At 32.6% G+C, this 27,973-nt stretch overlaps 3 protein-coding genes across 7 annotated transcripts in view; 1 reads left to right on the forward strand and 2 right to left on the reverse strand.

The window, feature by feature from the left end:
* The window catches only part of LOC124534584 (protein bunched, class 2/F/G isoform-like), a 133,210-nt gene extending 126,913 nt beyond the window's left edge, over positions 1-6,297 (reverse strand). Inside the window, exons 1-2 of one of the 4 annotated variants that reach the window (XM_047110532.1) lie at positions 6,157-6,297; positions 3,306-5,863 (exon numbers count right to left, since the gene is read on the reverse strand). In XM_047110532.1, coding sequence (XP_046966488.1) covers positions 3,306-5,557 — 2,252 coding nt within the window. In that variant the 5' untranslated portion in view covers positions 5,558-5,863; positions 6,157-6,297. Of the gene's footprint in view, positions 1-3,305 lie in introns of all 4 variants that reach the window. The other 3 variants (XM_047110515.1, XM_047110507.1, XM_047110523.1) reach the window with 3 other exon arrangements.
* Positions 6,298-7,717: 1,420 nt separating this feature from the next.
* LOC124534607 lies at positions 7,718-18,407 on the forward strand. 2 transcript variants are annotated; one of them, XM_047110544.1, is made up of 13 exons: positions 7,718-8,197; positions 8,264-8,427; positions 8,817-9,013; positions 9,347-9,461; positions 9,555-9,754; positions 9,832-10,085; positions 10,157-10,411; positions 10,719-10,863; positions 13,822-13,973; positions 14,084-14,263; positions 14,539-14,681; positions 15,041-15,259; positions 17,082-18,407. In XM_047110544.1, the coding sequence occupies exons 1-13, from the start codon at positions 7,909-7,911 to the stop codon at positions 17,313-17,315; spliced, it is 2,547 nt and encodes an 848-aa protein (XP_046966500.1). In that variant the 5' UTR covers positions 7,718-7,908; the 3' UTR covers positions 17,316-18,407. The 2 variants fall into 2 exon arrangements, with proteins under 2 accessions (XP_046966500.1, XP_046966509.1); XM_047110553.1 differs by having other exon boundaries at positions 17,086-18,407.
* On the reverse strand, positions 18,081-27,811 carry LOC124534630 (apolipoprotein D-like). The gene is made up of 5 exons (XM_047110577.1): positions 27,682-27,811; positions 20,588-20,713; positions 20,107-20,237; positions 19,668-19,852; positions 18,081-19,441 (listed from the first exon to the last, which is right to left on the reverse strand). The coding sequence occupies exons 2-5, from the start codon at positions 20,711-20,713 to the stop codon at positions 19,302-19,304; spliced, it is 582 nt and encodes a 193-aa protein (XP_046966533.1). The 5' UTR covers positions 27,682-27,811; the 3' UTR covers positions 18,081-19,301.
* Between the last annotated feature and the right edge of the window lie 162 nt (positions 27,812-27,973).

Here is a 27,973-nt window from a genome sequence, read left to right on the forward strand (position 1 = left end):
TAGTTTGCGAAATAACCGATCCAAGTCCACTAACTGCATACACTAAACTTAACGAATTTAGTTTGTCATCGACGTCTTTTATTAAGATTGCTCGTGAATAACTTAATAAAAACATTTCAGAAAACAGAAAAAGGCGAAAATATTACGACGTTTTAGACGTTCTGCGAATATGGTATATTCTATTCGCTCGGCTTAAAGTTTAACTGGTGAATAAAAAATCCTTTTGTATTATTAATGAATTCACATCTATAAATTGAATAATTAACAAGAAAACAATTCAATATTTCACCGCTTTATTCAATGAACGGTGACGTTTTAAAAAATGACACGCAAACTTATAATTGGATCATCATTAATTCTGTTCTATAAAATACAAGATAATCTATACTTTTTTACAACAGTAAGAATATAGAGTCAAATTTAATTATGGACTCAAATTAAATTCATCAGAAAGTGCCAATTTGTGATCCAAAAACAAAATAATGACAGAAATATCATATTTTTTTATATGCTATTAATATATAAAACAGGGATACAACTAATTAATAAACAAAAATTAAACAAATGGATTTAAAGTTTTAAATTTCAGTTTTAATGGCGAGTGGTATTAAAAGCTATTTATGACACAAATAAACCATTTCGACGTTTTCGCCATGAAAATTACATTACACAATTACAACGAATTCAATTGGATAACATTTTTTTGACGATTGAAAAAGGCCTGAAGCAATCTACATTGACGAAATTTATGTAAAATTCAATATCGATAAGAACTGATAGCGACCACAAACTGTACATTAAGAAGAATTATGCTGTCAAATATCCAATAAACAATTTCTACTATTCGGTATATATCGTGGATGCGAGCGCTTTATTTGACAATACTGAGAAAGGAGCGGCATTTTGTGCATCTACTTTCACCAATATTAGCACGCCAATAGATTGCATCGACTTCTAGAAACTACGTGCAGGTGAATCTTTCGAATTATTTTTATCCGAGATTACGGTTGCATTTAATTACTTTTTTTATCTTTGTCGAAATATGAGTGTAAACTTTGATATTTTTTATCATCTTTTACTAGTTAAAATCTTTTTTAACCAGTACATTGTTTTTGAATACATACTGGGAAATTTGGGATTGAAAGAACAATAAAATTATCGATTTATCTCGATAAAAAAATAACAGTTGTTAATAAAATAGAATACTCATTCATATTGAATACTCACAAACGTTTCACGACTGAAACATAACATCAGTAATTCAATGTTTCCACTAAAGAGGACATGAAATTGTTAATCACTTTACTGCACGAGCAAAGTGATAATGATTCCATGAATGAGAGTTCAAAAACACGTTCAACAATAGGCTATTGGAAAAACTCGAGAATGTAGAGCTGAGATCAAATTAATTAATTTTTGATAATCTTACAAAAGTAATATTTTTCTGTAGACATTATTATAAAAATATATTAATAGTATATTAAAAAGTTATATTCTCTTAAAAACTGAGTAGTTCTTGACTTATTTAGCTTGGAGTTATCACATTGTTGTCACACATTTTTTTTTCGAATGCTCTAGTAATATGAGTAAAATTTAAGATTCGATTATGATTTATGGTATTATTTTTTGTCATGTCATTTTTTGTCTGGGTCACTGTTTGTCTAATCAACCGTTTTCATAATTACTAGTGTATTGTGAAGGATATTAGTCGATCATAAGCGAACGACAATCTCATGTTTCACGGCCTTCCGATCTTGACTCGATTACCAACGACGCCAGTGACGTTGCGTTGGCGCCGGGTGAGACTCCTATTGCATTGTGATTTCGTCTTGGGAATACTTAAAGAACCTATTAGAATATTAATACATTATTCGCCATTAATCGCAATCAAGTTTCTTTCTAGACACCGAAGAGAATTTTAGATGATTTTACATGTCGCCGGTTACAATCGGTTAAATGTTTAGAAAGACGCACGATCTACTTAGCAGCCGTACGAAAAGAACGCCCAGTCACTTTTTTAGCTGGCTTATAAGTCGGATACGTTGCGAGTGAGTCACCGCCGACATACCGGCGGGCACCATGCACCGTACGTGTCAACTACCTATTTATGTCGCAGGACGAAGCGCAAATAAACAGCATCAAAGGGACGTCGGATTCCGCTCGGCAGTACCGAGCAGCGGCCAAAAGCAAAGAAAACAACCGCCATTGTCTACGGATGAGTTATTTTCGCAAATAGTTATATATAGGTGGTTACTTGGTGACCACATCGGTAATTGCTATGCAGTTGGAAACTTAAGTTTGTGTTGTACGACCCATGTCATATATATATAAAATCCAATTGGACTTTATTCAGAATCATATCTTAAATTTGTTATGTGAAAGACTACATATTCATAAAATTGAACTTTAATTATGTTATCTAAAAGTGTAAATATAACAGAAACTTCCTATTTATACCACATTTAAAATACTATGAGGAAATTAAATCATAATTTACGGTGATCGAAACCAGAAAATGGGTTAATTTTAAAAGTAATTATATTGAAAAAGTAAAATATGCATTTATCACGCATTAACTTATTTTAAATTCATCTTCTTTGGATTTTATTTAGTCAGAATAAATTTAAAAAATTGCATTTTTAGTTGTTATTTTATACATCATAATCACATTGAAATTTGACATACTTACTTGAATAAAGACCGAGTTTGTATATCCAAATTATAAAGCAAAAAATTAATTTTAATATACATATTGTTTAGTAATATTTTGGGCTTTAAGTTTTTATTAAATAGTGTTTAATATATGGAATTGATATTTTATATATGCATTTCAATCAATCTGAAAGTTATGTTTATAATTAACAGTATGCTAAACCTTATTTAAAGTTTTCTTTCCTTAAGCTAATTAAGGAAAGTATATAAAAATAATCTTATAAGTAATAAGTCATTATGGACAGTATTAATTAATAAAGTTGAGATTAGATAATTATAATGAAAAGTAATTTTCACTTAAAATTTATAACTGCTTTACTTATCAATTACTGAATACATAAATTAATTTAAAATTTTCAAGAATTAAATGATAAGTCAAAATTTTGAATGAATAAGTATAAGATTGATAATAAAATTAGGATATAACCATGCATATTTTTTTGTTATAACTAGTCTAATAATTGTAATCAGTGCATAAAAATAATCATCATTTTTATAAATATCTTATCAACAGATGAACTCCTCATGTAGTAATTGCTTTTATTTTATCGTATAGGGTAATAAAGAATGCACTAAACTAAAAATTGACTCACCTTTCATCCTCAGGAGGTGGTGCGGGTTGTGGTTCTTCCTTGCCATCCCCAGTATCTCCAGCTTGCAGTCCATCCTGGGCTACATCCAGAGCACCACTATCACATGCATTCACATTCACATTGCTCATCACTGCTCCACTGATAGCATGAGACACCACCGCACTGACCGGGCTACCGAAACCCTGACTATCGTGTCCAGGCTGCACCGCGTTCGAAACATACGCAGTGGAATTAACTGGCATCGACACAACTGGCGAATTAGTTCCCGACACTGTCGCCTCAACTGGCGCGACGCTACTCTGAGACATCACAGGCACCACACCACCATAGCCCATAGCCATACTGGTTTGGGATTGCACCACATTCGCATGAACTCCTCCCATACCAACCGGCATAGTCTGTTGCATAGACATGGGAATGTTCTGGTGTGTCATTGCGACTTGAGACACAGGCTGATTAGGAACATATTGCACACCCCCCATTTGTCCTTGTCCACTCACTTGCTGCTGCAACATAGTCTGTGGCTGGGTCATATGTGTAGGCATCTGCTGACCGACATTGGGTGGTTGTATGTATATGGTATCCGAGGGAGGTATTTGCATGTTGGGTTGATTACCATCTAATGTCATTTGCATACTTTGAGGTGGGGCAGTCATAATTTGTATATTGCCTTGAGGAACATTTCCTTGCTGTGGTGCCATAGTATGCACTGGGGCTTGCTGTTGGCCTGCTAAGCTTTGAAGATTTGCAGGCAATGTAGAGCCCTGTGGCTGAGTGACCATTGGCTGTAAATTGGTCGGAAGCGTTGCACCTTGCTGTGAAGTCACAATACTAGTCAGCACCTCTTGGGGTAAAGTCTGTCCCTGCTGTGACATTTGAGATTGTTGCGTATGATATTGGGGCACATTGTGTTGAGGTTGAACCATTGGCTGCTGTGATGATGGCATGGTCGCATTGATCATCGACTGAGCATTAGCTTGTTGATTTACCGCTTGGTTGTACTGGGTCTGAGTGACTCCCATGCTCTGCTGTTGCATTTGAGGATGTATGCCCGGTACCACTGATTGTTGAGGCTGTGATGGTAATTGGTGCATTTGTGTTTGCATTTGTGATATCTGTTGATTAGTAGCAGTTAATTGGGTAGGTATTTGCATTTGTTGTATATGGTTTGGCAACTGCTGGTTCTGCAATGCTTGGATTTGGGCCTGACTAGACAAATGCTGAAGTTGGGCTTGCTGGGTTCCCATAGTTTGTTGACCTTGTAAGTGATGACCTTGTCCAATATTAGGGATTTGTGCTTGTTGCATCTGATGGATTTGTTGCGGGTTTGGCTGACCTTGCATAGGTTGCATTTGGATTTGCTGCATTTGCGGTTGCTGGCCAGGCACTTGGGTTAATTGGCCTTGATTGGGGATGCCCTGCATTTGTGGCATCTGCTGTTGTATTTGCATGTTAGTAAGCTGGGCTTGAGGCAAATGTTGACTGATCTGTTGCATTTGTTGATTAGGAATTTGTTGCATCTGTTGCGGCATTTGTTGGTGCATGGGTATTTGTTGCATGGCAATGCCCTGAGACTGTGCAATTACTTGTTGTAACTGATGCTGAGGAAAGCTTTGTGGGATTTGTTGAACCTGTTGTTGCTGAGGAGGCTGAGGATGATTCTGCCCTGTATTTTGCATAGTGATATGTGTCATACTCTGTGGATGTTGTTGCCCAACTTGCTGGGTTGTTTGCATAGTTTGATTTGGCATTTGTTGAGGCATCTCTAAGGGTGGTGATTGCACAGAGACAGATTGATTGACGGGCATCTGTTGTTGCACTATATTAATTGGTTGTGTTAAAGATTGACCAGGGGAAGCCATAGGAAATTGTTTCTGAACACCTTGATCCATTTGCTGCACTGCATTCACTTGGTCTTTAGGCCCTTTGCTAGCCAGATCATTGCACATATCATCATGTTGGCTGTCATTTATTACAACACCACTATCAGGAGCCTGCAATGTATTAGAATCAGTCACCTCCAAGTTGTTGTTAAGTGTGATTGGAGCATTTTGCTGAGTTGTGGTGTGATCAAGATAGTCCATGCACATCCACCTTCCACGGCGGAAGGGTTCAGTGCTTTCTATTTTCACAACTTTAAACCTTTCATTTCTAACATGTTCTTGTATTTCCTTCATACCTTCCTGTGGTTTAGAATTGCCTATAAGGTTGATAATGCTGCCTGTTCCAGCATTCGTGACACTGACGTGCATGTCATTAACTTCTGTGTTATTACTATTTGGCACTGCACCTCCAATTTGATTAGTATTAGGTTCCTGACCAACGATCGCAAGTCCGTACTGCGAGCTGGTCGGGATGACAGGAGCACAACCTAGTGAAGCACTCGATGCGTTGTAAAAAACGTCGTCTTTTGAAAAGGTATCTTCTGAATAGCTTGGAGTTTCATTCTCTATGTCAGTTACCCTTGAGATGTCGTCGGTGTGAGATTCGTCTAGATCATCAGCGGAGTCTTCGCCTGCATCAGTGCTCACCCGAGAGCCAACAGTCACACTGGTAATCTGAAAGGAAGATATTTTCCTTGGGTTATGGGCGGATTGAAGACTCGTCGGGTGAGTCACTCCTTTCTCTGACTCGTTCAGTCGCAGAGATTCACTCGTAGTACGATGAACAACGTTGTTATACTTGTTTTTTTCACTAGTTTTATGTGACTTTTGAATCAGATTGTCAGCCATTATGCCGTCCGACTCGAATGACTACCTAAAGAAAATTTCACTGTTTATTGGCCTCAGAGACATTTGACAGACTTTTCAATCACAAAAACATATTTAAAATAAAACCATTATACACTCACAATTTCACAAACACAGTAATTTAGCTATTAAAGTTCTTAAAATTCATTAGTAAACACACACAGATGTGAACATCTTTCAGACGGCAGCAACATGGCGGCCATTTATGCGCAATGCATTATGGTTGACAATTTGCAGTAGACTATAGACATTTAAGACCTACATTTTTGACATAGTGCCGATGAGCCATAGATGTCTCTACAGTCGCATTAAATATTGTAAAGTTTTATTAATAGGTTAAACTAAATAATAAAAATAATAGAATTACTATTGACTACTTTTAAAACAAAGGAATATTGAATTTGCTTAACCTTACTCCTTATCTTATTGACGTTTACACAATGGTTTATTTAATTTATTTAATATTTTACTAAAGTGTGCTTCTCTAAACAACAGTTTTAATTACAAATAAACTATTATTATAAAATATTGCATTTATTTATTGGTGAATATATTATTTTTATTTTTTTTATTGTGTTAAAACATAACTAAATAAAATGTAAATAGTTGCAGTTCTATGTATTTTTTTTATTGTTGATTCAACATTTTTAAAACTTATTTTAATACTTTGTATTTTATTATTACAAGAATTAATACCTTTACGAGAAAATTTAAAAATAGTGACTTAGATATTTTGAATCTGTGAGACTAATCACTATATTTTGTTTGTGCACTATTCGACAATAGATGGCGTCAAAAGCGTGGACTTATCGTTAGCTTAAAATACATAACATAGGTGGCGTCGTCCTATAGAAAAAGAAATTGTAATATACATTTTTTTATTGAAGTGTTGATTTACAATAAAAGTCGGAATATAGATATCGTTGCAAATGCAGTTATTTTTAATATGTTTTTTTATAAAAAATGTATATTATATTTCTCGATTCGAGGCTTGCCTAAAATTATAACGGCTAGACTGTTTATGATATAACTTTATGCAAATTCTTAGCACGCAATTTCACTTATGAATAGCAAATTACTTATTAAAAAGTTTTCTTTTTGAATGATAAACTTACTCAAAAACTAATTATCACGGTAAATCATTTTGAATAATTCATAAAGCTACAGAAATATGTACAGATATAAAAATAAATTGTTAAGAGAATAAGTTTTCTTATTTCAAATAATACAAACATTTTTATCAATTACAACTGGTTATTAACAAATACCCAGGACGAGAATATTAATTATTTTGATTTATTCTTAGTTTTAATCAAATTATTGTTTTAGATTGACATAGTTTTCTCTAATTTAATATTGTATACTAGCTAAGTTTTTAATATATTTAATAATGAATAAGTATAAAAGGATAGTACATAATTTCATAACTCACATTCAAATGCGGCAAGGAAGTCGCGCGCTATTTCGCGATGAGCGGCTTCATCTCGGGAACTAAGATCCAAGCGGGAGCGCCCCGACCTCGGCTATTACCCGCAAGGTCTTCGGATCACCAGTCGATTTAACCAACATCCCCACCAATCGCCGTGACACTTCTTAAACGAGGATAATTTGCTATTATTTGTAAATTGGCGTACCGCGACGTCCGCTGCGGCCTGTCCGCTTCGCAGTCGTTCGGGAGCACGGGACCCTCCTGGCTTCCCGCTGCCACCGAGTCACGACGTGTAATCCCTAAATAAATAATCGTCACATCACCGACAACCTCAGCCGCCGATCCAAGCGCCAGTCGATAAGATATAGCCCGCGTACAAACACTTAAACTTAGTAAGGAAAATGTGAAAACTCGCGAACGAAATATGTCGAAATCTTTAGATGATATACCTAAGAAGTACGCGGAAGAGGAGTCAAACATGGACGAGGAGAGTGAGGAACCAGAAGGATGCTACCGAAGATTGATTGTTTGGTTGCGGATCAATCCGAATCTCGTAATGTTGAAAGTGACTTTATTTGTGATGTACGGGGCAACGGCGTCTCTCTTGCCTTATTTGACAATACACATGCAGAGTATAGGTCTAACTGTGCCAGAAATATCTTTTGTGTATTTAGCATTACCATTTACTACATTTTTAAGTCCACCTATAACTGGTAAGTTTGATTTTCAGCGAAATATTAAAATCGAAAGACTTGCATTATAATGTGTACTGGTTTTAGGTTTTCTAGTCGATCGCTTCGGAGAGTACAAACCAGTAGTAATTACAGCCCTCATACTGAACGCAGCTTTTCACCATTCGCTGCTTTTGATTCCACATCAAGAGACTCCGGGAGTGATGCCATCAGCTTACGTTATGCGACATCCCATTAAAAGGAGCGTTGAGGTATTTCAGATTACAAAATAAATTATCTACCAAAAAGGAATCATGCCTAAGTAGTTACGAACTTAACTCTTGTCCTCAGAATTTGAGCAAATGGATCTCATCCGGTCTTAACGGATTAAACAGTTTTGTCACAGCGCTCTGTGACATGGTTAAGAGAATAAAGCTAAATTTATGCATATTAATGCCTATGAAGTCAACGCTTGATTTGAATTAAAGTGTAACCGACCACCTTTGCGCTTACTTTCAAATGTTTTTATTTAATTTTGGAGAAACTAAACTTAATGTAGACTTACAAATGATTAGCTTTATATCAATTTAGTTCAATAATATATTTTGCTTATGATAAAGTTTAACTGCGGTGCAGTTTGTATTGTTTTTTATTTGTTTAGATTTGGTGGAGTCCATGTCCTAGTAGAGAATGCCCTGACGAGGATGAACAAGTGGACTTCGTTCTTGACAGATGTGTTGACCACTGCATGTTATCAAGACCTACTGAGAGACCATCAAGTGATCCAGCTGATGATAAAGACGATCTCGACTTTCATATTTCACACAAGATTCATCCACCGAATCTTTCCAACACCAGGTTCAAAATAATAATAATTATTAAATTGCTTACGTCAGTTTACATAAGATTTAAATCGCTTTAATAGTCATGTAAATAGTAGAAAACGATTATTCAAACACAATTAATGTACACTAAGCCTTCCTCGGAGCCTACGAATTAGCTATAATGATAACATGTACGTTCACCTGGGGACGACAGGAAAGTACTAATATTTAATAAAGGAAATAATTACTCGTTTACTTTATAGTTATTCACAACAAAAAATCAGATCTAAAACAAGTTTAGTATACTAGGCTTAAAATCTACTTTTTAAAAGGCTTTAACCTAAAAGTGTTTTGTCATACTTTACAGTTTCCTTAATATTACTGATGATGATGAAGATTATAACGATGCAGCATTCTTTTTGATAGAAGTACACGACGATTTAGGCGAACCAAAAGAACAGCTTGGAATCGAAATGGAAAGGGTCTGTAAAATTATTAACATGAAGATTTCGAAGGCAATCGATAACATTTAATTTAATGTAATGACATTAATTGCTTTTCGTTTTATGTTTTAGGACGACAATGATACAGTAACAGATTTCAGATCAAGGTTTGGCGAGAAACTTCTCCTCGCTCAAGGAGTAAATATTACAGCGCTTGATAAGGAAGATTTGAGATGTGGCGGTCTCGTGATGCTGCACAACATGACCAAACTTTCCCAACAGCGTCTCGAAACCTTATCGGCTGACTGTATGGTGCAAAAATGCGACTTTAGGTAACTATAAATTTATTTCAATAAAACTCTTATTGATAAATTAACAGTTTTATTATTCTGAAATCGATGACTTTCAGAAAAGGTGGCCCGGATATTTGCCCCCCAGATTACAAAGAGAGCGATGACAAAACATTTTACATTTACTTCTTTCTACGTTTCATGGGAACTATTATGTTATCAGCCGGGGTAACGATAATGGATCCAATAGCATTGACGATGATTCAAAAATATGGTGGTGATTTCGGCCGAGAGAGATTGTTTTCAAGTATTGGAATGGCAATTTTCTCTCCTATAACAGGCATGCTCATTGATATGAGAAGTAAACAAGTCGGTAAGTAGCGTTTTGTAATCGTTATCACCAATGTCAATACGCAGTTAATGAATGTTTGCACCTTGTTACAGGCTACACGGACTATTCAGCAGCTTTCTATACTTATGACGTATTGTTGTTGATATCAGCCATCACCGTTGCTGTGATGCCCCTCGGAGCGAAGTTGCCAGCTGATAATTTGCTACACGATTTAGTGAACATCATTAAAATGCCCCACATTATTATATTCATATTTTTCCTTTTCGCTCTTGGAAATTTTTGGGGTTTCATTGAATCCTATCTCTTTTTATATTTAAAGGAACTTGGAGCACCCAACTTTTTACTCGGTAAGAATCTACTCAACGCAAGATAGGTATTATTGTCATTGTTTGGTTTTGAAAATGATACTACTGAGACTCGGTTAATATATACAAAGATCAATTTATAACGACTAAATAATTATAAAATAACTTGCATAAACATATTTATAGTAATAACTTGTGAAATATATGTATTTTATGTTGGGTCAACTGAAAGATTTTAATTCAAATCATAGGTTATGTAACGTGCTTTTTTTATAAATAATCATGATGTATTCTAAAAATATGTATAATATCCAACTCATGGCAGAACTAATATGATCTTGATACACAGGTATAACGGTGACTGTGGGTACGTTGAGCAGTATTCCCTTCCTGTACGGAGCTGACGCCATCACCTCCCGCATCGGCCACGTCAACGTCATCATCGTGGCCTTCTTCTCCCACGCAGCCAGACTAGTTGGTTATTCGTTTATAGAGTAAGTATGTGTTAACAAAGTAATTACTGGCACAAGGAACATAAAAAATTAGAACCCATGAAGTCCAAGTGGACTGTTGAAGTCAACATTCCAAGAATTTCCTTTAAAAAATTTTTTAGGCAGAAGTCTTATATCTTCAATTTTACTATCAGGTGGCCTTTTCATTCGTACGCCCTTCTTATATATACTATAATTTACATTGTTCAAGATATCATTACCCCTGGTATGCAAGCCGACCTTACATTTATCAATTGAATATGCGATTATAATATTATACTAATCGACGTAGGGAAGTTTCACAACAATGTTGGAAGATATATCTACTATAACAGATAACGAATGTAAATATAGGCTTTATTTTTAGCACCATCTAGGGCGTACTCTAGGAATATTTACATGAATCACAATTTGTTCTGAACTCAACAATTAATGACATAACAATAGTCTGCTTATCTGATAAGGGTTGACGATGTGTATTATTCAATTGTAATAACAGTGATTGAATGATTATAGTGGGAGATATTGTAAGGAATACGCAATTAGCTGTAGTAAGGAATGCAAAGATTGTAAATGTTACACGGTATCAAAGACTGATATTACAGATTATATTAGCAAGACACATTTACAAACGTGCCGCTCATATATTGAACCGAATACGGCCCGAAAGAGTTTAGACAGTACAACCATTACACATTACCAAACATTTTGAAGCACTATTCGTATTTGCTACCATAAAAAAAATATAATAGCACTATAATCATTGACATTTATTATTTTATTATTAAAATATAATTACATACACGTCACAAAATTATGGCATTGGTAGGCGGATGGGGAAATGGGCCACTTGATGGTAAGTGCTCACCACTGCCCATAGACATTAGTGCCGTATGAACATATACCATTGCGCCACCAACGTTGAAAATTGAGATGTTACGATCCTTCTCCTTGTCACTGAGTCACTCATACTTCAAACCGGAACACAACATTACAAAGTATTGCTGCTTGAAAGTATAATATATGATGAGGGGGTGGTACCTACCCAGACGGGATCGCACTAGGTCTTGCAATGCGCTATCAATTTTTGCCAAAAAATTAATGAGTAGAATTGCAGTTTTTGACTTAGTTTTAGCGTATTACGTCACTCGAGTGAAATGCGATTATTTCTTCGATAGTGATAAAAAGTAGCCTATGTTTATCTCCATGACTCCTACATGTGTCATTTCAATGGAATCGTGGCGTTGAGTTGTCAAGATATACAAATAAACTCGCTCGTCTGTGCTGTGCCTCGTGGAATAACCCGCGTTAGATTATATGCACCTACATACATTTTCATATTGGTGTCGAGTAAAATTAATGCTCCGCTCTTTAGGACTGACACTTCGAAAGATTAATTAGGTAAAGATCCTAAAATTTAACGAATAAATTCTATGAAGTATTATATATAAACATTTCCTTGTTTTGTCTGTAATTTTGAAATACAGCTCGTCATAACGTCTGTTTCAATTATAAAATTTACTTCGTTGAGGAATATTACGCGACGGTAAAGCATTGTCAAGTTTATGAGCACAATGATCAAGTGTGGGTGTCTTATCCAATCCACTGCGCATTCCTCGCTTACTGAAATTTATGTATCGTTACTAAGAATTTTATTTTACGACAAAGAAAACAAGTAAAATAAATCATCTGGAATGAAAAGTATTTTATTCTGTCAATTATTTATTATATTTCGGAATTCTCGCAATTTCGCTCAATTTCATTTCTGACATCATCAATGAGCTGGTCGAGTTTGTCACAAATATAAAGAAGTATGTCCACAAAATAAATTGGACTCATATTTATTTTTTATCTTGTATTTACAAAAGGTAGTCAAAAGAAATCTTTACCATACACCATTCAATTATAAGACCAATTATAAATCAAATCAAATCAAATCAAATCAAATCAAATCAATTTTATTCAAGTAAACTTCACAATGAAGCGTTTTTGAATCGTCAATAATCAAATACTACCACCGTTTCGGAAAGCAGCTTCTAGCGAGAAGAAACGGCAAGAAACTCGCATAGTTGCTCTTTTCAAATAAACACATTTACAATGCTGTTATTGACAGTAATTAGCGTCCTATCATGGAACCCGAGCCTAACTCCAGGCGTTTCTTTCTAAAAAGTACTCTTTTAATGAGTAGTATGATTTATTTATTAATTTAGTCTTAATAATATTTTTAAATTAAAAATATAGTATGTTATTTTTTATATGGCCATTATAAATTATAATCATTTCTTATATGGGTTTAATCCGTACCAAAAACTTCAATAACAAATAAAAATTACTGTTTTCTTTGACCATCACACTAGAGTATACCATGATGTGACTCTTATACTGGTGTGCTAGTGTGCAATATTTCATTATCTATGACCTTAGCATTATCGTATGTCACCCCTTATTGATATTTAGAGTAAATAATCCTCATTGTTACTAATCGTATTATTGATTTTGATTGTGTGATATGATATATTGCGTAGTTTAGTGGTTTGCTTATAGCGATATAGTTCCCGAGCTACCTGGTTCAAATCTCAGCATAGAGAAAATTATTTGAGCTTCCTGTCAAAATTTTTATTAGCTGCTCGGAGTTTGAAAACTAGTTAGTTTCGTATCTCGAGAGCTTCTGGTTTTTTGCCTAAACCTTATAACACACTTCCAAAACACTGTTCCTGTTGTCCTGGATAACGAAATAAAATAATGTAGAATTCTTCTATCGATATACAGATATTTTATATTCCAAAGCGACCGTAGATGAAATTGTTCCAAGGAAAATATATCTTTTGTTGCTATTTATAAAAAAAAAATTTTTGAATAAAAATGTATAAAAAAAGTAACTCTTATTAAAAAAAACCAAATAGTAGGTATTTTTTATAATCTGACAAATGAAGAGATTTCTCTACTATTGTTCTTTTTTAGAAATTCCTGGTGGTGTTTCCCTTTTGAAGCGATGGAGTCACTGTCTGTCCATTTGATGTGGGTCGCCGCTGCTACGTACTGCGCGATGTTGGCACCCAAGAGTTTGTTAGCCACATTGATAGGTGTCCTCGGAATGGCACATTTTAGCTTGGGTTAGTTTGTATTGTTTATTTGAATCCGCTGTTATTTCACCTGTTTCTGTTACTAAGCAAAATAATTCATTAAGTAAATCATACAAATGATAAAACTAAGTATATCTCAGGTCGAGGAAGCGGTAGTTTTGGAGGAGGTCTATTGATTGCGTCTTTGGGGACCAGAGAAGCGTTCCGTTACATGGGGCTTATAGCATTCCTGGGCGGAGTTCTATATGGTCTTCTGCACTATTTCTGGCTTAGAAAAATCAACATGAAGACTATTCATGACGTCTCTGATCCAGATACTGGTAAGTGTGTTGATTGGTTGTGTTACGAAATAATAGTCGTACGTATTTATATTTAAAGTAGGGTCGATTTTAATTTACTGTAACTTGCCATTTAGATTTACATAGATCTATCAGTTAATGTACATTGTTGAAAACTAAGTAATATTCTCATATCATTGTTTATAAATGTTCGTCTTAATATGTATTATGTTAAAGTAAATTTATAAAGCAAGTGATCCTAATTGGGTAATAGCAATTTCTTTAAGATACATTGAGCGAGAGATTTATCTTCACAGAAAGTGGTGAAGGAGACAAATTGAATGGCGAACCTCTACGCAAAGATGCTGGGACCATGGTGTCTTTGGAGAGACTTCATATAATTACTCGCTTCAACCCTCTAGGTTCCCTACACTCGTTATCCAGAGGCTCTAGAGCAAGAGTGAGTTGAAAAATTATATCTTATTTTAAATATTTTGTAAAATTGTATATGTAAAATTTGTATAATGGTATATTAATGGCAATGTGGAATTGTGTAATTTTAAAGCTCAATTTATATGTATTAGTTGTAGATATAATTTTGATTTTGTGTAAAATATAATAAGAACTTAGATAAAATTAATGTTTTTATATAAATTATTGTTTATATACCCGTGACCACGAATGCTGTAAAGTGCTCGAAACGTCGGGATGTTAAACAATAATTAATATACGCGATTCAAATCTGTATAACCAGTTTTATTTCAATTAGATAAAATTCTTCTCGGCTTGACTTTTTTATTTTTTTGTTATTTTTCACAGCTGTCTCAAGGTGATATAAACGAATTGTGCCGTAGCCGTAGCGGCAGTAACAGCCAGAGGCGCTGTAGCAATATTGAAATATCACCGAAAACGCCACAAGGCTCCGCATCTAAAGTTGACCTCTTGAGATCTGCGTTGGAGATCAACCATCACCAAGGGAGAGGGCACATATCAAACCCTGTGCTGTCCAGCCAGAACAGACCTACGTACCAGTATAAGGTATTGTATTTTTTTTTATTTTCTTGTGCTCTCGTATCTAATAAATATATTAGAAATACATCGAGTCTCAAAATTATTTGTTCCTCCTAGGGCTTATCTGATTTTGAAGTCAGTATAAAGTCTTTCTATATGTGTGATGTAAGACTTCAGGGCATGTTTTGAATAAATATATAAAAAATATGCTTTATAGATCGTAAGAGTAATACGTGTATTGCAATTTATAGAAAAGTAATCTCACTTAGTATATCTCATGAAATGTTGACAACATACAGTGATACACTATTTTAATTAGTGTAGCTTAAAGATTTATAATCATAACTATAACATACTATATCTATGAACAGTAATAGCCTGTAAATTTATATTACAACTCTACATTAAGGAGACGGTTTGGAACATATTCTACCACGCTGTTCCAATGCGGGTTGGTGAAATTAGACACATGCAGGTTTCCTCACAATATTTTCCTTCACTGTCGAGCACGAGATGAATTATAAACACAAATTAAGCACATATATATAGTGGTGCTTACCTGGGTTTGTACCCGCAATCATCGGTTAAGATGCGAATAATTTAGTATAATTAAATGTATATGTTCAAAACATCTTTTCAATAATACTCATTATCAGAACTATATAATGTAGCCTCAAAATATTTTTAGAAAAAGTTAATCTATACACTTTAATATTTTTAGAGTTTTCAATATTTTAAAATACAACATTCGTAAGTAAACAGTCTTTAATAAGCAAACAGTACGTAAAATTTAAATACGAATTTCTGATTCTCATATTTGACTAAGATATCTTGTCATGGCTTAATGAAAATTTATAGTTTTACTTACAAAGTGATAACATATTCAAAATACACTCAGGAGTATATAAATAAGGATTACACGTTCTGTATCAATTAGGAAGTATGACTTTTTACATTATTATTTGAAGGTTTTAGGTTTTGGTCGAGATTTGGTTGAACTGATATTATTAAAAACATTGCTTTATAGATCGGGAGATGATAATGACAAAATATTTGGTCATTTCGTTTGGCCAAAAAAATAAAAATTACTCCTTTGCAGTGGTATGGCGGCCATTGGGAACTCTCGGAAAAGTATGGCAAGGTGATTTTCGTGAATGGCCACTCGACGATGATTAGCTGTGCAAAAATTAGCCTGGTACAAATGGTTGAATTGTTTTATTAAAATTAATTCGCGTCGGTATGGCGGGCTGTAATCCACACCCGATAAGTATTAGCGTAATGCCACACTGCCGCCTACTTCTTTTTTTTTCGACTATCTGAAAATACAAGCATTTTTGTGGAACAAATAGTTCGACACTCGTTATTTTTCCGACGCGTTCGATTAACGCCCACACGAGTGGGCCGCCGGTGCGAGCGTTACGACCATAATTTTCCTTTTTGCCTTTACGTAATTAGACCCTTGAAGAACCGCCATACTGGTACAAATGACCAAATATTTTGTCATTATCATCTCCCGGTCTATTATTTGAGTTGAATATTATTTTCAAGTTAATTATTGTTACGTTAATATGAAACGTCAAGTCACTTATTATACCAATTGAGAGATTAAAATAATGCTACAATAAAAAAATCCGGCATCTTTTTTAAACTCAACATTACTTATAAATTATGGAAGAACCTTTTTCAGTGGATTTAAAAATAAAAAAGAGCTATAATTGCCCCATGTATACTGACAGATGAAGTTAAATAGAACCTTGTAAGACTTTCCAAAGTACGACACATGTTTCTCTAATCGGAATATGTTGTTTAGATTCTTATACCAATCTTTTCAACCCATCCGTTTTCGTAGCTAGCAAACAGCGCGCCCAAGCTAACCCAACGCAACAACATATCCCAACCCGCGCTCTCTGAGTACGATCGCCGGAGAGACTCTATACCCGAGGAAGCTGAAGAGGACCGCCTCGCGCCGACACCTAAGCCCGCGAAGACCAAGAGTGATCACATACCACCTCCACCTACTTACGACGAAGCTACGAGAGAAAAACGGAAAAGTTGGCACTCTGATGACAGCTCGCCGACTTAGACACAACGAAGGAGTCTTAATGCAAATTTTTAATAAGATATTTTATATACGTAAATATAATATGTTTTAGATCGATTTGTTATTTTGTGAAGTTCATTTATTAAAAGAAATTTTACGGTATAAAAAAAGGTCCAGAGTTAAGAACTAACACACTTGTGCGTCCAAGTGTAACAAAAACAATCGTAATAAATTTTCATTCTATGCTTGAGATTTTAGAACTTATAAAATCGCAATGGCTTAGAACGTTCTGTGTTTGTCCTTTCGTTATATTATATTAAGACCGTAAAAAGTACCAGGTATTATTTTTTATGTTTTTAATGGTAATTTTTTTTTTACATTTTTTATTCCAATAAAATATATATTTAAAACGTTTCGCAACAATTTTGGTTTGACGAAAATATATGAAGACTATTATTATTATATATTTAATAAGAAATACCTTATATCATAAGCATTGTTTATGTTTGATAAAACAAATAAAACGATTAAAAGAATTAATATTTCGAACATTCTGTTTGCCAAAATCATGTGGATTGTGTTAACGATTTTGCTACTTGTAGTATATTTTTATAAATTTTTACATAAATATGTATAACGAAAAATTTATAGTTCAATAATTGTTGCTTTATTTTAATCAAAATTCTTGAAATAAAACTGTGAAAATAAGATCCAATACGGGCTCTGTTCTCTTCAATCGTACGATCTTTAATTGTATTAACTTAGTTTTAGTTTTTTTTTAAATTAAATTTTACTATTATCTGTGTATTTAATAATGAATTTTCACATACATTTTTTTATAATAGTTTAATGATATAATTATACATTCCACACTTTTTTAGTCTTTTTTAGTATGGGTCAACGACTTTAAAAATCAAAATATTGTATGTTAGTTAAACAAATGTAAAAAATCATCTATATATTAATCATGAAAGGCTGACGCATATATTTACTTTTATGCAAATAATACCAACATGTTACTTTTGAAATTATTATTATACTTAAGTACGTAACAAAACCTTAAATTTTAACCATTATTTTAAAATGTTTAAGAATTGTTTTTTTTGCATTAAATAGGTTTTATATCTCGTTCGACTTTTGTGTCTTATTTAACATTTAACAACCTTTAATCATTAAGCTCGAGGGTGTCGCCAATAATGAATAATAATCATAATAATATGTATGTGTTTATTTTATAAATGGGTATTTGTGTAATATGTATATATGTGTACACATCACACACATTATAATTCTATATTTTTATTTTATTTACGGATTGAAAAATGTGTGTCAGTCAAAGACTGTATATCAATATAAAAAACACATAGGTTTTGTTCGCGATCCTTCAATACATAGTACATACGTACTAAGTTAGAACTTAATTTTCGAATAATATTTTCCGTCATTCCTAAAAGGCCGGTAACGTATCTGCCAATCCTCCGGTATTGTCGACGAGCCTCCTGTTTGTGCATTATACTATGCCATTAAAATTATATACATATTTTCATATAATTAGTAAATTATAGTATAAGTATATTTTAGTGTATCATGTACTTTCTTCGTATATAAATTTATTGCCGAAAATAACTGAAAAGCGGTTGCTGCGTGTGTATGCTAAAACTTAATTTTCGTATTTTACTTCATATCCTTATTAGATATAAATTAACATATATTCACAATTCTTTTAAAAATGACATACAATAGTATAAAAACATTCATCACTTTTATATAAAAAAAGATTATCTAAAAAAATAGTTTTTAGATATTTGCAATATTAGTCAGTAATAATAAAGTAGATATATTCCAATTGACACAGAAGCAGGGCTAATTAAAATATTAATTTGGAGACGATTGATAAACGTTGTGTTAGTGGGATTCAAATCAACCAACACTAAGATCCTCAATTATTTCTAACATTATTAAATGCATTAAATATTGATTGCACAATTTCTTGGAATTCATATATATAATTTGTTTTAGCTTTTGTATTTAGTCATCGTCTGGGCAATTCTTTTGATCTGTTCGCAGGAAGTAAGCTCGGTTTATGTTGTTCTTATCTGCGGCTGCGTACGCCTTTTCTAGAGTTTCAACAGGTGGGTCTCGTTCTCTGGTCAATATCCACGCATTCCCTATAAGAAACATACCTATTTAATATATTCAGTCAATTTAGAGTTTCAAATAATTTGATTTAATTCTAGAAATTTCTAAAGTGTTATATCACTTATTTTAAATAAGTTTCGTTTTGTGAAAGAAAATAATAACATCTACGCATAAAAACTCGTTCTTTGAATTTGTTCTTTTATATGTACAGTGAACAAAGAACACAAAATATTTCAGAGTAAATAGACTACATACTCGTATGAAAGACGCCAAATTCGTAGCAACTCCACACCAGCGCAAAGTTGTCGTAGTCCGTGTCAACGACCCAGTAGGGTGCGGCCATGTTGATGGGTAGGGATGGGAACCGGACGGAGAGCTTGCCTTCATCGGACCGGCTCACTTGCATCGCTTCCCCTTCTATCTGAGACTTCATGCCGGTGCTGGTGGTGGAAAAATATACATTACTTACCATTGCCATTCTTAGCGCACCAAATATTATTGGGTATATTCAAAGAACACTAAAGAAAAATCGATAATGGAAAAATTCAAAAGAAAATTAAACTATCTTAACTTTTATGACAATATTATTAAATTCATAGTATAAAGATAATATTAGTTAAGTTACCAATACGTAAATCTTTATAAAGGAAAAGTGACAAAAATTTTGGTAATACATCTCATATGAATTACTTACAAAGAACTTATCTGTTTATTGACGACGCTTAAAACGCCATTGTCTTTCAGATCATAGTTCGCTGTAATACATTTGCCTCCGAACTCGAATGCTGCGAAGTATTTCTCAACTTCGTACCATTTACCTAAATACTGAAATCAATAAGAGTAAATGTTAAAAAAAAAACAAGTTGCTTTCGCGAATCAAAAAATGAACGAAAAGGTAGAAATTCGATTTGATCAAATATAGAAAAAAAACGGCTAATCTAAATGTGCGCTTAATACAAATTTTAAAATATACCTTTTTAATACATATAAAAAGGGGTTATCATAAAAAGATTTGCTCATTTGATTTTCACGACTCTAATTTCGATTACAGTGGTTATTAGATTAAAAAGGGTTTAAACGACAACACGTATATTTGAATATTACATACTGAATGAGGAGAGAATGAAGTGCGGGAACTAAACATAAATAAAATTTAATTAAAAGATAATGCTTACTCGATTAGCATTAAAGTCACCCATAACGGCTACATCTGGACAGGATCCAGGGAACACCATCTGCGCACTGCATACTTGCACTGACAACCCGCATAGGAAAATAGCGATTGACCTCAATACAGACATCTGCAAAAGAAGGACATACTATTACTTTTAGAAATTATAGTAGACCCCTGATAATTCGACAAACGCAGAAGAGTAACGGACTTTCGAATTTGTCGGATTATAGAGTACTGCCTAAGACCAGTATAGTCCGGTTTATAAAAAAGGTTACCTTGTAATCCGAAATGATCTTATACCTAAGTCATATTCTGATATACCAATCATGCTACATTATGGTCGCACCGCTATCACATGTAGTCAAATTCACACTAAGCAATCAGAATCAGTACAAAAAACGCGTCATTTTGTAACCTGCTGAATCATACGTTTTATACAATAGCGAAAATTGACAAAAAAAAATTTTCAATAACAATAGACATGTCGGGTTACAGGGGGGCGCTGAATGACTCAGAGTCAGGACAAATCATGGTATTAATTAACGAATAAAAATGAGTTCAAAGATATATTGTTTACAATGAAAATATTATAAATATTCATTGATTAATTTTTCAGAGGTTCATTCATCGTAATAAATATAATTAGAAGATTCTAGGAGCTTTTCCTCGTCGAAAAATAATTTATGTTACTATTAGTCGGCCTTTGCACGAAAACCACAAACGTCATGTTTTAAACTGGTTTCAGATACAAGTACATTAACGAGTATATGCTAACAGACATAAAGGTTTTGCGTATTTTTAAATTCAATGTTATTAAGTCATCAACCACAAGTTACTAGCATTGAGGAATTAAAAGCTTTAAAAAAACGACAGAGTCACAAAATACTTTTTTGGTCACGTTTTTTGTATTAACGTTCTAATTCAGCTTTATAAAGTAATAACTAAAACATCTTACATCTTCATTTATTTTTTCAGGCTGAAGGAGTAAGGCTATGTTATATTCTAACAACAAGAAAATAAATGATTTGTTTTATTGTTTTTATAAGTCTGGATAACTTATTTCCCTTTGGCCTATAAAATATGCCGCCCTCTACTTCCTGCAACTTGAATCGCAAGATAGTCAGGATGCGAATTTTACTATGTAGTATTTATATGTTTGCCATAACGCGTCACGGGAACTTCTATAAGAGCCAAAGACGATTTTCATTATGTAAATTTTGTACAGTAACGCCAACGCGATGAGATCCTTATATTATATTTTTTATTTTTAAGCCTATCGAAAGGCGTATTCGTTTAATTGATACCTACGACATTTTATCAATAAACAGGATATAATATGAAGGTGATGGGTGTTGTGTCTGTTTTTTAAACACCTACAAGTTAAATATCTTGTTAAAAAAAATAAACGATTTTCCACACGTTCACTTATATGCCCCTGACCTTATATCGTTTCTATATAAACATTGAGTACGTAAGTATATACAAAGAAGTTCTTATTATTTATTAGCTTTACATATTCGTAGAAGTGGTTGAACACTAGAAAAAGTTAAAAACAAAAAAAATGTTGTTGACCATTTTGGCGTAGTGGATAATCCCATCATGTTGTTGTGTAGCAACATTTAATAAAAATAACTTAGGTACATATAAATGTATCAGATAAATCAAGGAACAAAGCAGGCAATGCTAGAAAAAAATATGCATAGGTATAAATCATATTAATCGATCAAACGAGTCTAATTTAAACTTAACGTCGAGTATTTAATTATCAAATTGAAGAGAACTAAAAATAGGGTTTAATAAAAACAGCTCTGTGACATGAAGTTGTTTAGTAAATTTTTTTTGAAGCAGTATAATCAGTATATTCTCCTTAAATGATAGATGAGCGTAAAAAAAAGCAACCGATTTCCATTAATATTATTTTTTTTACTTGGTGGTAGGGCTTTGTGCAAGCCCGTCTGTGTAGGTACCACCCACTCATCAGTTATTCTACCGCCAAATAACAGTACTCAGTATTGTTGTGTACCGGTCTGAAGGGTGAGTGAGCCAGTGTAACTACAGGCACAAGGGACACAACATCTTAGTTTCCAAGGTTGGTGGCACATTGACGATGTAAGGAATAGTTAATATTTCTTACAGCGTCATTGTCTATGGGCGATGGTGACTACTTACCATCAGGTGGCTCATATGCTCGTCCACCAACCTATACCATAAAAAAATTTAAAAAATATTATAAATGTGAAAGAAACTCTGTCTTTCTGTCTGTCTATCGGTCTACGGTCACGACTAAACCGATCAACCGAATTTGATGAAAATTGGTATGAAGCAAACTTGAACTCCACGAAAGGACATAGGTCACTTTTTTGCCTGACAGATGGCAACCAACACCCTAAAACTGGCGCCTACTAGTACTTTATATATTTTAAAATACTTATATTTGTAAATATATTATCGCTATTTAGAGCTAAAAGTGCGGACATCTAATTTGAGTCATGTGAATTGAGAAAGATCTACTTATACGTAATTTTTAAAGTTGAGTTATTTCGTTTTAAATATTCTATTACATTGTACTTAAGTTACGTAGTGTGACCATTTTAGGTAACAATAACATATTTTAAGGAAATAATTCGTTAGTATGTTCTTCTATGCTTTAGGGGCATGTAATTTTACATGGAATAATTTCATTAATTAAGTTAATTTATCTTAACTATTATCAAATTACTTTTTTTGTTCCATTCGCTGTCGAAACGCTTGGACCTGGCCTCGCCTCATTTCCTCCACTGGTGACAAGAGGGCTGGTTCGTTTTTTGCCCAGAGGATCGGAATTGCGATTCAACGGGATAATGCTTTTCCCCGTTGTATCGCAATTTTAATTTAAAGTTAAATTTCACGCGGTCAAGATTTATATAGTAACTAGTTTTAGTTCATATTTGTATATATTTAAGCGTTTAATGTTATTAATTCTTATGTTAATAAATTATAGTTAAGATATAAGAAAAAATATGTATGATCTACTTTTATTAAAGTATGTATAAACTGTCTTTGTTATTGAGTAGGTTTACTTTAAATAACAAAGGATTGCTTGAAATGATTTTCTGAGTGGATTTACCTTACAATGCTAAGGGCCGTTATTGTGTGCAAATGGTGTTCCCGTTTTGAAATCTTAGGCATATCTTGTTACACATATTTATATGTTAATTTGTTTTATACTTATGTAAAAACTTATACAGATCAATGTTGCGACCAAACGATAACTTATTTATAGTAAAAATAACTGTTCAGAATAGTTTCTTTAATATATTTTTTTAATAAGGTAATGTTTTATATTTATTATGGTTTGATTCGAAGTATATACTTATACATAATATATATTTTGGGTCACTTGGGTTTTATAAAAAAATATTGAATATGTAAATTGGTAACGTTTATTTACATTAATGCTATTAATTTTATTTATGCTTAAATATATAAAAGTTTATTGACAATAAAGGTCGTTGTTCACACCAAGCTGTGAATTCGGACATACATATATAAACATAATTTAATGAGTCATAATTAATAATAACGGTGACATGTAATGTATTATTTATATTATTACAATTATATTTTCTCTGGTTTTAGTCAATAAAACACTTCTAAATTTAAAATAATTATACCATAATTCCTTGAAAGAAGTCTTGGTAATAGCACTTTTAACCACGTCAAATTGACGTTTCGCGTTCTTGGCGATGTCATTTCTAATACACGTACTTAGCCTAGGTCAGGAGGCTGTACGGTACTTTGTACGGTAATCTTGGGCATGTAAAGTATTTTAAATACAAGTATCAAGAATAAGCGAGCGTTCTATTCTTATTAAAATGACATGGTTTCATTATATTTTGAATAATCAGTAAAGTATGTTATACATTTTTTGTTGTGAATGCAAATCCATCGTCAAGGCTTTACTTTTTTTGTCCGTCTGAACAGTTAGCGTATCCAACAAAATTTGACCATATTTTATGTTAGGATATTATTTTACTTCAATTTTGAATAAAAATACCGTAATTATGAGTCTGTAACCGTTAGTATAGTCAAACAAAAGAAGTAGGATATGGTAGCGCTTTTAAAACATTATTTATTATATATACACAATCATTCATAATGAATGTCCATTTAAAAAACATCCAAAGACATACATGCACTTGCATTCAAGACCAACATTACTTTTTTTTTCGAAAAAAAAATTAACAACTTAAAAAGTTAAGCGATAAGGCAGAATGTCAATGCAAACGGAATAAAATCGATCGAATCATGTCAAAATCATTTAAGTACATTGAGAAGGGGTTGTTTATTTTACACTCACATATAAAACCTTTTTACTTGTTCCAATAAGATCAAAATAATTAATAAAAGCCGGTATTGCATACGCTTAATCCCATAACTTGTTCGAACGACCGGAGTATATGAAGTATACCGTTCACTTGATGTACTTCTTGTCCTATAATTGATTACAAGCAGTTTGTTATGGCTTCATTTATATAAATAAAGCCTCCTGATCACCAATAAGGCTTATTTTAATAAATCTATTCGGGAAGATAAATATATGAAGTTACATAATAATGTAATTAATTGAGATTATTATTATTAGAAAAATCTTTATTATAGTTATTCAATAAATTTCAATTAAATAAGATCATAAAAAACCACTGAATACTAGGAACTACATAATAATATACTTTTATGGAGGAGTTTACTTTTTCTTCCTTCGTTATCTGTCTGAATAATATCCACATTAAATAGAGATTTGTAGAATGTATTTAAATCAAGAGATATGTAATTACGTTAATTCTAGATTTATGTCTAAGTATATGGTAGCAATATATCTTGCATTCATTTTATAGAATATGCTCAGAAACTTGAAAGAAGTTAAGACTATTAAAATGTTTATTGCAGTAATTTTGTAGGAAGGCACGTTTAATTTATATCGACTGTAAATTAATAATACTTTCAAGATTACTCAGTATAGAAAATACACATTTTAAGCCGACGTATAACATTATAGGAACATAAAATCAACATAGATATTTTTGTATTGGCTTAAACGGTTTTGTACATATTTTTATTTCGGACGTGCGATTATTTCTTTTACTAATCAGCTACAAAACATTCTTGATTTTTAAATGTTTTATAAGCGTCCCTATTAATATGTATTGCTGTATGTATTGATACGGATTTATATAAACAAAAACATTAAACAATAAACTTACTGGTAGAGACTAAATGTAGTTTTTATAATATTAATATCCTGTACAAACAGGTCTAATTAAAGTTTTAAAATTGTTATCAATTACCCGTAATTATTGAAATTGTTTATATGTGCTCAATTTATAACACTCAGCTACAATCAACATCATATATCATGATCTAAATTATTTTTTTTGTTAACTTTAGGTGGTTTTTAGATTCGTAAGCAATAAATGTTCAACTTTAAGTATATAATACGCGTTTAGTTAAAATTAATAAGCTAATCTCAACAATTAAGTGTCAGTACATTTTAAGGGAAAAACGAGATCCGACGTCCCACGGCTGTTGATCCTGCTGTTACAGTTTTTTAGAACCCCACCTTCATCTTTATGATACAAAATATATTTCATATATTTCACATGTTACCGTTAGCTCTTTATTAGCGTGCACAAACATACTTACTCTTTAGTGTTATAAAATTAACCAATTATAATATATTATCGTACACCTAGTCTATAATTGTTTAATTGAATAATTAATTCAACATTTTAATTTTGGTATAGATTTATTTTGCTCTTATATTAAAAACCGGTGCCGACCCTGTGACCTCGTTCATATATAAATCGGTTAATAGAACTCAGAGTAGTTTTTCAAATCAATTCGATACGTGGTAATATAACAGACAGACATGACACGAAGAAAAAAAAAATTAGGTATTGTTGGTGAAGTCATAGTAACGCTGTACAATATATATTATTTTTAAACTTAATGTGATTTACAACAGAATGTAAATACCCCATTACTAAAGAAAGATTAGTTACTTTCCTGTAAAGATTAGTAAACTTTTTATCTCCCGAGGCAACAAGACTGTTGTTGTATCTTAAGGTTATGTGTTGCATCGTATGGATGACCAGATTTTCATTTAATTTTGTATTTAACAACATGCTACATGTATAATTGTATCAATATTTCTAGGAAGAGATATTTTAGCAAATTTGAGATTTTTTTTAAATACGTGATCAAGCAGAAATTAAGAGGAGGTATGACGTCTAATACGAGTCTTATATCTAAGGTTCACAACCATTTTTACATCGATAATAATTTCCTAAAAAAATCTTAACCAGGCTATAAGTTTGATACTAAGCTATATTATATCACAGAAATCTTGCTTTGGATTTGAAACTATCACTATTTTTCACTGTTCTGTTCACTTGTCCATATCTGTTAATTATACATATTCGACGCTTAGTCGCATACAGTACAAGAACTTTTTTGTAAACATAATTGCTCATTTCAAGGCTTGTAAAATCATTTTATCTAATAATGTGATTAAATAAGCATACCCATAGAAGGCCACGTTTTTTTTAATATAAAATGAAGTGAAGTTGTAAAACAATTGTAAAATATATTTTACTTTCAAACAAATGGGTTTTTTTTTGTGATTAAACGTTAAGATTTAATATATGTTTTTATCGAACTTGTAAATTTAATTTTGTTGAATAAATATTTACTGTCATACGAATCACGTCACAAATAAAATCAAGGTCGTCAAAATTATTCACCGCATCCATCATCAAATACTTAATACTACCGGATTCCATTATATAAAAGATTGAAAACTAAATTTTTGTTATGGTTTTACGTTTAAACAATAACTAAAATAATTAATTATATTTAATTTCGTATAAATTAAACAAGAATAGGGAAATAAACTTTATATACATAAAAGAAACAATTACATAAATTGTTTCTACTCAAAACTATTTTTATTATTAAATTATGTAGTTTAATAGTTTTTGAATTATATACCTTATTTCAAAATAAATAAGGATGTTAGAATAATTAAATAGAAAACTAATAATTATTATAACTCACCTTCAGAGCAATTATTTTAAAACTCGTCTATATATCAACACACACGTATTTAAACATGAAAACGTCTGTCAGTGCGATCCACCTTCTGGTCAAGCGTCGACTGCACTGGCGCGCATAAAACCTACGCGAGATAATAATTAGAGAATACTACCATTTTTTTTTCTCAATCTTCTGCAAAATCTAAAGAAGATCACTCTATTGATATTATTAGTCTCCGTTTACATCAGTGACATCAGACAAGATCGTTTTTGGGGAAACCATTGATACAAAGACAAATAAATTTATAGCTAGG

The sequence above is a fragment of the Vanessa cardui genome, chromosome 1 (assembly GCF_905220365.1).
Source record: "Vanessa cardui chromosome 1, ilVanCard2.1, whole genome shotgun sequence".
NCBI classification, from domain to species: Eukaryota; Metazoa; Arthropoda; class Insecta; order Lepidoptera; family Nymphalidae; genus Vanessa; species Vanessa cardui.